The 11,423-nt window shown below is 39.0% G+C and overlaps 1 protein-coding gene across 3 annotated transcripts in view; it reads left to right on the top strand.

The window, feature by feature from the left end:
* Positions 1 to 1,872: 1,872 nt before the first annotated feature.
* Positions 1,873 to 11,423, top strand: part of LOC105487814 (TBC1 domain family member 19) — a 160,398-nt gene continuing 150,847 nt past the window's right edge. Inside the window, exon 1 of one of the 3 annotated variants that reach the window (XR_011621410.1) lies at positions 1,873 to 2,098. Coding sequence is in view for 2 of the 3 variants with exons in the window: in XM_071093768.1 (XP_070949869.1) it covers positions 2,000 to 2,098 (99 nt within the window). In the remaining variant the exon portion in view is untranslated. The remainder of the gene's footprint in view (positions 2,099 to 11,423) is intronic. The other 2 variants (XM_071093768.1, XM_011751428.2) reach the window with 2 other exon arrangements.

Below are 11,423 nucleotides of genomic sequence, written 5' to 3'. Positions count from 1 at the left end.
CAATATTTAATTTATTAATATATATTAAGAGTCTAATACTTGTAACATTTGTTCCTCATACTATCTCCTTAGTTGGGTATTTTATACTCTTGATACAGAGAAGACAATGAAACTCTGACGGGGAAAGAGACTCATGCAATCCCAGGGTACATACTAGGAAGGAAGCCAGAATGTTTTATGACTCTAGGCACTATTTATGCCTTTTCTTCTGCTCTTCAGCTTCATCTTTCCCTTCAATGCTCTACTAATCTTTTCAGTTGAAGCATCTTTATCTCTTTGGCAACTAATCACTCCACTTCTTTCAATCTCAAAGGAACTGTTATGGTAGCGCTCTCTCTCCTCTCTCTGTCTCTCTCTCTCTCTGTTCAAAGTGAGATTTGCGGTGGGAATTCATGGATGGGTGGAGTGTTGAGACGGAAGGACTATAAAGAGTTGACAATATCTACTTATCTGCAGCTTTGAGAAATTCTGAGTTGTGAGAGAATGCTTTATAGAGAAACTGCATTTTAGAGAGTCTGTTATTAATTGCCTTTAAGTGCTTTGTTTCTTTCCTGCCTGCCATTTCCTAAACTTGGTTTGATAAACCAACTTTACCAAGCGAGTTATTTAGAATTTGTACTTATCATCCCAGTATTCTGGATGGTGGTGTTATAAATGTCAGAGTGTTGCGCATAGAGGCTCGGGTCCAGTCGCTTTTAATTCGTATTATTTCCTGCTTTAGTCCTTTGCTATTCAGAATGCAGTCTTTGGACCATCGGTATCACAATCTGATGGGACTTGTCAGAAATGCAGTTTACCGGTTCTCAACAGAGACCTATTGAATTAGAACCTGCATTTGATTGAACGAGATCTCTTTTGTTTCTAGTTAGTCTAGAGTAGCTTTTGCAGCAATCTCAGTCTGTTTTCTTAAAATCCTACTTTTGCTTTGCTTACAATATGCATATACACATTTGAACTTAATTTTGATTATTTTTGTGAGGTTATTCTAATGTGTGTATTATTCACTAGGGCTTTTTTGGGGGGGAGGGGAGGTGCAGTTGGCCTTTGGGGATGTCATTCAATAATTTAAATCAGTTACTTTTAGTTCTGCTAAAAATCTTTTGTGCATTTCCTTGAAGGCAAGAACCATATTTTATTAAACCTTTGTGCCCACACAGTCCCTTTTATGTAAACGTTCTATAAGTTGAAAGCTGAATGAATTATGAAAAATGCTTGAATAAATGAATATATGGAAGAGGATGAATCTAGATGGTAAGACTGGGACAATGTCTTATTCATCCTTGAATTCCTAATGCTTTGCAGAAAACCTACCAAGAATGCCTGTTGGTTAATTTGTAGCTGTTAGATGAGACTAGATTGTCTACTTATTCCTGGTGTAAGACTCTAGAGAATAGAAACGAGAGAAAATGAAGTAAAATGGAGTGCTATGTACAGTGCTAGGCACCTTCAGGATTTTTACCTCAGCAAATCACAACATCCTGCAAACTGGGTGTTATTTTACAGAGGCGGAAACTGTAACACGTTCACGCAGCTCGTGTCAGAGCCTAACAATTCTTGGTTGTAATTCGCAGTATCATTGCGTGCCACAGTCCTGTTTGTGCAGAAATTGAGAGGTGGAAGAAAATGATCCTTTATATAGTAAAATGCACAATTCTCCGTGTCCCCCTTGTGCATCAGAGGCGCTGTGGCTCCGAAGGAATGAGCTTTCCTGCCTTTCAACATAGACAAAATAGACAAGGCAGGAACAATGGTGTGAAAAGCGTCCTCCCCGCCCCGGTCTTTTTCCGCAGGCGGAACGCAGATGCTGGGGCCTTCAGGCGCTGAGGGGACCAGAGAGGGACGGACACACGGCTCGTCAGTTGCCTGGTAACGCCCGCTGGAGGAGTCCCAGTGTAATAAGGTCCCGGAGAAGTGTCACTGGCCCTGAGTGGGACCCGGTAGCCCGTTCGCTCCGCGCCGGCGGCCTGTCCCCGCGGTTTGGCGGGCTAGGGCAGGGGAAATGTTGCAGGAGGAGTCGGACCTCTCTCTCATTATTGCCCAGATAGTCCAAAAGCTCAAGGGCTCCAATTTGTACTCTCAGCTGGAACGGCAGGCCTGGGTAAGTGAGGCCGAGTGGGAAGGGATGGAGACGGGCGGGGCCGCAGCGATGTCTCTTCTTCACCCTCCTCACCCAAGCCAGAGCTCGCCTCTGACCTCTCCAGCTCCGCTCTGGTGCTCAAAAAACAAACAGACAAAAAAACAAAAACAAAACAAAACAAACAAAAAACCCCCCACCTCCCTGTCTGGTGCAAGCTCTGCTGCCTCAGCCCCAGGCATAGTTAATAGATTTATAAAGGAGGGTGGGGCGCATCACACCTTTTTTCAGACCAGAGAAGCGCTTGGTTTACCAACTCATTTATCTATTCTTGCAGTCATTTACAGGGTCTATTTTTTTTAAGCTGCTGGACTCACTGAAGGTAGCTTGGACCACGCCTTCCCTCACTTTTTTCCGTCCTGTGGGGGGTCTTGGGTCCCCAGGTACCTTTCTGCCTTGTGGTCAATATATCACTTTCTTGCACTTTACCCTCCCTGCAATGATTCCTCGTCTATCCGTCCACCACCTAGCATTTTTTTGGATATTTTATAACATGCTAGGCACTGAGGATGCACAGATTGATCGAGATCTTTACCTTTTTTGTGACTCACATGAATGAAATCATACAGTTTGTACATTTTGTGCCTGCTTTCTGGCATTTAACACAATGCTTTTGAGATTCATCCATTTTGTTGGTATTTCAGTAGTTCTGTTCCTTTTTATTGCTGAGTAATATTTCAGTGAATGTACAATGGTTTGTTTATCCATTATTGTGTGAAGGGCATTTGGACTGCGTTCTGTTTTTAGAGATTATAAGTGAAGCTGCTATATACATTCTAGCATACGATTTTGCTTGGATATTTGTTTCTTTTTTTCTTGGATAAATACCTAGGGTTGGAATTGCTGAGTTGTATGGTAAGTGTAATGTTTAATTCTATGAGAAACGGTCACACTTTTCCAAAGTGGCTGTATCATTTTCCATTCCCACTAGCAGTTCTGAGAGTTCCAGTTGTTTTGCATCCTTGATAGCACTTGATGTTGCCAGTCTTTTATTTATTTTTATTAATTAATTATACTTCTCTAGTAGAAGTGTAATAGTATCTTATTGTAGCTTTTATTGCATTTCCCTAATGACTAATTATGTTAAGCATTTTCTCATGTGCTTATGTATTTTTTGGTGAGGTACTCTGTTCAAATCTTCTTCCCATTAAAAAAAAAATCATATTGTTTGTCTTCTTATTGTTGAGTTGTAAGGATTCTTTCTTTATGATGTAAGTCTTTATTAGATATGCGTCTTGCAAATATTTCCTCCCAGTCTGTCGTTATTATTTTCTTTTTTTGGAGATGGAGTCTCCCTCTGCACCCAGGCTGGAGTGGTATTTCTTGGCTCACTGCAACCTCTGCCTCCTGAATAGCTGGGGTTACAGGCATCCACCACCACGCCCAGCTAATTTTTTGTATTTTCAGTAGAGACGGGGTTTCACCATATTGGCCAGGCTGGTCTCGAACTCCTGATCTTAAGTGATCTGCCTGACTCTGGCTCCCAAAGTGCTGGGATTACAGACATGAGCCACCGCGCCCTGCCCAGTCTGTGGATTATCTTTTCATTTTCTTAACTGGGTCTTTGAAAGGGAAAAACGCTTAATTTTGGTGACATAAATTTTTATCAATTGTTTTATGATTTGTGTTTTTTGTTCCCTACCTAAGTGTTTGCCTAACTCAAGGTCTTAAAAAAGTTTCTACTATGTTTGTTTGTTCTAGAAGTTTTATAGTTTTAGCTTCTACATTTAGGTCTGTGATTCATTTTGAGTTAGTTATTGTATATGGTGCAAGGTAAGCCTTTTTTTTTTTTTTTTTTGCATGTGGATATCCAGTATTTCCATTACTGATTTGTTGGAAAACCTATCCTAAGCATACACAGGTAGAAAGTGCTGGAGTCAGAATTGCACAGTGAGGAGTAGTACCTCAATCAATTAGGGCAAATCAACTGAAACTAGAGGACCAATTAATGAATTGCTTGGGAGGGAGGGATCAAGGCTATCAGGGAGATCTTTCTGGGAAGATTATTGTTTAAAGTTGTGAAGGAGCAGGGCAGGAACAGGACCGGAGGTAGAGGAGAACATTGCCTACAGCCCTTGTCCTGCACCCAGAGGCTAAAGGGGTGGCGATCAATTTGGAGGGATTAGAGCAGTGCTTGTGGGGTACAGAGGAGGAATGAAGACTGAAGAGTTAAGTGGTTGTTATCCAAAAGGGACAGGTCTGCTAATTTCCTTGGCACCTTTGTCGAAAATCAATTACACACACACACACACACACACAGACACACACACAATTTCTGGCTCTCTATTTTGTTCCATTGATCTATTTGTTCATCATACAATACCACACTATCTTGCTTTTTGTAACTTTATAGTAAGCTTTGAGATCAAAGTCCTCCAAATTTGTTCCTTTTTTTTCCCAAAATTATTTTGGCTATTCTAGGTCCTTTGCTTTGCTATATAAATTTTAGAATCTGCTTACAAATTACTACAAAAATTGTTGAAAATTGGATTGGGATTATGTTGAATCTGTAGATCAATTTGGGGAGAATCGAGATTTTAGCAATATTAAATTTCCTGGCCCATGGACATGGTTTGTCTTTTCATTTATTAATATTGTTTTTATTTTCTCTTGTCAGTGTTTTGTAGTTTCAGCACAGAAATATTGTACACTCTTTGTTAAGATTTTTCCCTTAAGTATTTCATGGTTTTTGCTGCTATTATAAATGGCGACTTAAGTTTTAATTGTTTATTATTAACATACAGAAATGCAATTGATATTGATCTATTTACTATGTATCCTGAGAACTTGCTAAACTTATGTATTGGTTATAGTACGTTTTCTTAGATTACTTAAGATTTTCCAGGTACATGTATCATAATGAACTAAAGACAGTTTTACTTTTTCCTTTCCAATCTGTGTGCCTTTTATTTCTTTTTCTTGACTTATTGTACTGGATAATGCCTCCAGTGCAATGTTTTGCAGATGCTTTTTATTTTTCAGGTTGAGGAAGCTCTATTCTATCCCTAGTTTTCTGAGGGTTTTATCATGAATGGATGTTGAACTTTGTTAAATACTTTTTTTATATCTGTCGATATGTCCATATTATTTTTCCTGCTCATGTTGATAGGATGAGTAATACTGATTGGTTTTGAATGTTGCACCAATTTTGCATTCCTGAGATAAATTCCACTTGGTTATGATGCATTATCCTTTTTATATATTTCTTGACTCAATTTGCTAACATTTTGCTGAAATTTTCTAACTGTATTTATGAAAGATACTGGTTTGTGGCTGGGCACGGTGGCTCATGCCTGTAATCCCAGCACTTTGGGAGGCCAAGGTGGGCAGATGCTTGAGCTCATGAGTTTGAGACCAGCCTGGGCAACATGGCAAAACCCTATCTCTAAAAAAAATACAAAAATTAGCCGGTGTGGCAATGCACACCTGTAGTCCCAGCTACTTGAGAGGTTGAGTTGGGAGGATGGCCTGAACCTGGGTGGCAGAGGTTGCAGTGAGCAGATTGCACCACTGCACTCCAGCCTGGGTGATAGAGCCAGACCTTGTCTCAAAAAAAAAAAAAAAAAAAAAAAAAAAAGATATTTCTTTGTAGTTTTTTTTTTTTTTTTCTTGTAACACTTTGTCTGCTTGTCTGCTTTCGATATCAGGTAATGATGATCTTATAAAATGAGTTGGGAAGTGTTCCTTATTTTCTGGAAGAATTTATGTAGAATTAATATTATTTTCTCTTTAAATATGTGGTAGAGTTCCCAGCAAAGTCACTGGTGCCTAGAGTTTTCTTTATGGACACATTTTTAATTAAAAAAATTCAATTAAAAATATATGCAGGCCATTCAGGTTATCTATTTCTTCTTCTGTAAGCTTTTGTAGTTTTTATGTTTCAAGAAGTTGCTGCACTTAATCTATTTTAACAAATTTACTGGTATAAAATTGTCTATGTGATCCCCTTATGGTCCTTTAATGTCTGTAGGATTTGTAGTGATAACCCCTCTTTCATTCCTTATATTGTAATGTGTGTTCTTTTTTTTTTTTTTTGAGATGGAATCTCGCTCTGTCGCCCAGGGTGGAGTGCAGTAGTGTGAGATTGGCTCACTGCAAGCTCCACCTTCTGGGTTCACACCATTCTCCTGCCTGAGCCTCCTGAGTAGGTGGGACTACAGGCACCTGCCACCATGCCCAGCTAATTTTTTGTATTTTTAGTAGAGACGGGGTTTCACCATGTTAGCCAGGATGGTCTCGATCTCCTGACCTCCTTGATCTGCCCGCCTCGGCCTCCCAAAGTGCTGAGATTACAGGCGTGAGCCACGGGGTGCCTGGCCATGTGTTCTTTTTTCCCTAATTAATCTGGCTAGAGATTTATCAATTAATACTTTCAAAGAAGAAGCTCTTGGTTTTTCTGTTTTCAGTTGCTCTGATTTTTTTCCTTTATTATTTTTGTCTGCTTGCTTTTGATTTAATTTGCATGTTTTAAGCTATTTAGATGAAATTTAGATTTTTGATTTGAGATCTTTATTCTCTTCTAATTAATGCTGTAAATTTCTTTCTGTGTACTGGTTTATCTGTGTCTATAAATTAGGATATAGTTTATTGCCATTTTCACCCAATTAAAAATTTTAAAAAATTCTCTTGTGATTTTATGGGTTCTAATAACCCATGGGTTTTTTATAAATGCGTTCTTTACCAGTATCTTTCTTTGATTGATTTCTAGTTTAATTCTCTTATGGTCAAGAATAAAGTATGTATGATTTTAGCTCTTTTAAACTTGCTTACTTTTAGGATCCAGGATATGTTTTACCTTATTTGTTTCGTATGTACTTGAAAAGCATGCTTATTCTGCTGTTTCTGTTCCGTAATTTTCAATTAGGTCTAGTAGACAATTTTGTTTCAGTATTCTATATCCTTACTGAGTGTAGGGGCTTCAGTCAATATAGACAAGGCTCAAGCTGGGTTTGGGTTTTGTTATTCTTGTCATTACCTTCACTATATCACAGGCTTCAGATTCCTTTAAAACTAGTGGTAGTTAGGAGGCTGAGGTGGGCAAATCACTTAAGGTCAGGAGTTTGAGACCAACCTGGCCAACATGATGAAACCCTGTCTCTACTAGAAATGCAAAAATTAGCCAGGGGTGGTGGTGCATGCCTGTAATCCCAGCTACTTGGGAAGCTGAGGCAGAAGAATTGCTTGAACCCGAGAGGTGGAGGTTGCAGTGAGCTGAGATCGTTCCACTGCCCTCCAGCCTAGGGGACAGAGCGAGACTCCATCTCAAAAAAACAAACAACAACAACAGCAACAACAAGAAAACCCAGTAGCAGACTGCTGTTACTTTGTGCTTGGCATAGATCTTAGGGTACTACAGAGTTTTTCTCATTGTTTCTACTACACCCTTGACTTTCTTCAGTCTCTCCTTGCCTGTTCCTCAGGGGGAGATCTCTCTCTGTGCTCTTGTCCCCAGCAGAAGTCTGTTGTTTGTTATTCAGTCCTGGGCTCACAGCAGGTGCAGGAGTCATCTGTTCTTCTGACTCAGTCCATGTGCTTTATCCTTGGGTATGGAGCTTTCCCAGCTTTGGCATGCTCCATCCCCTTATCCCTTTGGCAGCCCAGTTCTGCCTTGTATCTGTGGTAAGTATTGAGTGAAAGACCCATACCTGCTCTGCCCTAGTGCTAGTTTACCTCTGCTTTGTATTGTTGTAGGATCCTAGGCCCAAGAGTTTTCTTATTTTCCTGTGAGGTTGAGGGTTTTTGTATCTATCCCACCCCCAAAAGCAATGAATTACTGCCTTGTCTTCAGAATGGGAGGGTTTCTGAACCTTCTCCCGTGTTTTTCGTCCTTTGCTTCAGATGAGAGGAGAGTTTGGCCAAGGTAGCACAGTTTTATGCTTGTCCTGCAGTGGCAGCCTATCTCTTTTTGCACAGCTGTGCCACAGAAGAGTGCTCTTTGTAGCTTTCTGCTCTCAATCTTTTGTGTGGGCGTCTGGCATAGACCCATGGAAAAGAGTATGCAAATATGTGTGAATTCCCCTTGCATTTTGGGTTCCCAGTTATTCCAAACTGACACACTAGCCCACATCTTGTCTATAATAGTTAACATTTTAGTTCATTTCTTCTTACTCTCTTGTATAGTAGCTTCCTTTTCTTTCTGTGCTCTACCAAAGGTGAAGTAGTTTGGAATCCCATTTGTCCTTGAAGAAGCTTGTTACTCCTTGGAATTTAATTCACTTGGTTGTCTTATAGCTTCAGTTTCCTGATGGGTTCAAAATGTATGATTTTTGAATATTGTACTGTTTTTCTTATTATTAGGCTGGGGGTGACACTCTTTTGTAGTAGCTTTCTACAGTGGAGCTAACAGAACTCCAAGAAATAGTGTATAAAGAATGATATACTGTCATGAAAACGATTGGTATGTAATTTTCCTTTCTTGTAACCATCTTTGTCAAGTTTTATGTCAAGGTTATGCTGGCCTCATAAAATGAGTAGGGAAATGTTGCCTCCCTTTTAAAATTTCTACTTGCCATAAGAGTGTTATGAGATTTGTTATTTTTTAAATGTTTGGAAGAATTCTTCAACGAAGCCTATGTCTGGAGTTTTCTATTTGAGAATATTTTTAAATTAATAGACTTTACATTTACAGAAAAATTGAGCAGAAAGTACAGTTTCCATTTATCCCTCTCCTTTGCACAGTTCTCATCTATTATTAACAAATATTGCATTAGTGTGATACATTTGTTTCAGTTGAACTAATATTGATACATTATTATTAACTAAAGTTCATGGTTTACATTAAGGTTCACGGTTCACTCTTTGTCTTGCAGGTCTGGTTTTTTTTTTTTTTTTTTTTTTTTGTGAGATGGTGTCTTGCTATGTTTGTCTCACTAGGCTGGTCTCAAGCTCCTGAGCTCAAGGGATCCTTCCGACTCAGTCTCCTAAGTAGCTGGAATTCCAGGTGTTCACACTGTACATGGTTACTATGGGTTTTGACAAATACATGATGTCCTGTATTTATGTATTCACAATTCCAGTATCATACAGAATAGTTTCACTGTTCTAAAAATCCCCTGTGGCTTACCTGGTCATTACTTCCTTCCCCCTGAGACTCTGACAACCACTTTTTACTGTCTCTGTAGTTTTGCTTTTAAGAATATCATATAGTTGGAATTCTATGGTATGTAGTTATTTTACTGGCATCTTTCACTTAGCAATGTTCATTTAGTGTTCCTCTCTGTCTTTTTGTGGCTTGATAGCTGATTTTTTTTTCTGTTTAGTAATATTTTATTGTATGGATGTACCACAGTTTGTTTATGCATTCACTTATTGATAGACATCTTGGTTGCATACAAATTTTAGCACTTATGAATAAAACTGCTATAGTGAGCTGAGATCGCGCCACTGTGGAACAGGAATTAAAAGAAATTAAAGAACGTGTAAGCAGAAACTCAGTTATATGTAAGAAAACCCAATTCCACCCGAGAAAGACAAAGAGCTGGAGTCCTTTAAAAATTAACTGCCCGTTTTTCTGTGACTAGTGAGCCTTATCTCTCCCTTTCTTGGGCATTGTAAAGACCCTGTTTCTCTAGCTGTGCAGCTGCAAGGTCACTAGACAGATAAACTCAAGCCGTAAAATATGTTTTTCCTTGAAAAGTAAGAAACGATGTAGTGCATGTCTCAATTAATTGAATAACTGTCTTTGTTTCTTGCTTCTGTTATATGCTTCCACCTGCACAGATCTTCTCCCACCCCATGAAATGCTTAAAAGGTAACTTAACTCTTTGTTCAGGGCTCAGTCCTTTGGATGTTAATCCGACTGGGCTGGTGCACCTAAATAATAAATATCCTCCTCAACCCCTCGGGCTCTCTGATTCCCTAAAAAATCCTGCTACAACTGCACTCCAGCCTGGCAAAAGAACGAGACTCTGTCTCAAACAAAACAAAACAGAACAACAACAACAAAGAAAACCTGGTATAAACCTTCATATGTAGGTTTTTGTATGGACATAAATTTTCAGCTATGTTAGGTAAATACCAAAGAGTGAAATTGATAGATTGTGTGGTAAGAGAGTGGTTAACCATCAGAAACTGACAACCTGTCTTCCGATGAGGCTGTGCCATTTTACATTCCCATCAGCAAGAAATGAGAGTGCTGGTTGCTCCACATCCTCCCCAGCACTTGGTGCTATCACTGTTTTGGATTTTAGCCATCTTAATGTTTGTTGTGATATCTTATTATTTTAATTTGCAATTCCCTAATGACATATGATGTTAAGTATCCTTTTATGTTTATTTGCCGTCTGTGTGTCTTCTTTGGTTAGGTGTCTATTCAGATCTTTTGCCCATTTTTTAATTGGGTTGTTTTCTTATTGAGTTTTAAGAATTTTTTGTATGTTTGGGTATAATTGTTTGCAAATATTTTCTTCCAATCTGTGGCTAGTCTTTTTATTTTCTTCAATATCTTTTTAAGAGCAGAAATTTTAAATGTTAATAAAGTCCAGTTGATCAATTGTTTTCTTTTATGGATTGTGCATTTGGTATTGTGTCTAGAAATTAATAGCTAAACCCTAAGGTCATCTAGATTTTTTCCTATGTTATCTTCTAGACATCTTATATTTCTATGTGTTACATTTAGGTCTATGCTTCATTTGGAGTTAATTTTTGTGAAAGGTCTAAGTCTGTTTCTAGATTCCATTTCTTGTCCCCCACTCCCACCACCCACCATCTCTTTCTCTTCCTCCCTTCTCCTTTGCATGTGGATGTTCTAGTACTATTTCCTGAAAAGACTGTCTTTCATCCTTGAATTGCCTTTATTCCTTTGTCAAAAATGAGTTGGTGATGTTTATGTGGACCTATTTTTAGGTCTCTATTCTGTTCTATTGATCTGTGTGTCTGTTTTTTCACCAATACCACACTGGCTTGATTGCATACCTTTGTAAGTCTTGAAGTTGGTGGTGTCAATTCTCCAACTTTGTTGTACTTCAGTGTTGTATTAGCAAGATTTTTAATACAGATTTATTTATTTTTAATTTTTCAAAATTTTTTTGAGAGAGAATCTCACTTTGTTGCCCAAGCTGGAGTGCAGTGGCATGATCTCAGTTCACTGCAATCTCCCTCTCCTGGGTTCAAGCGATTCTCCTGCCTCAGCCTCCTGAGTAGCTGGGATTACAGGGGCATGCTACCACGCCTGGCTAATTTTTGTATTTTTAGTAGATATGGGTTTTTGCCATGTTGGCCAGGCTGGCCTCAAACTCCTGGCCTCATATGACCCATCTGCCTTGTCCTCCCATAGTGCTGGGATTACAGG

Source organism: Macaca nemestrina, chromosome 3, assembly GCF_043159975.1.
Source record: "Macaca nemestrina isolate mMacNem1 chromosome 3, mMacNem.hap1, whole genome shotgun sequence".
Classification (NCBI taxonomy): Eukaryota; Metazoa; Chordata; class Mammalia; order Primates; family Cercopithecidae; genus Macaca; species Macaca nemestrina.
The sequence above is the reverse complement of the archived record's forward strand: the minus strand, read 5'-3'. Positions and strand labels throughout refer to the sequence as shown.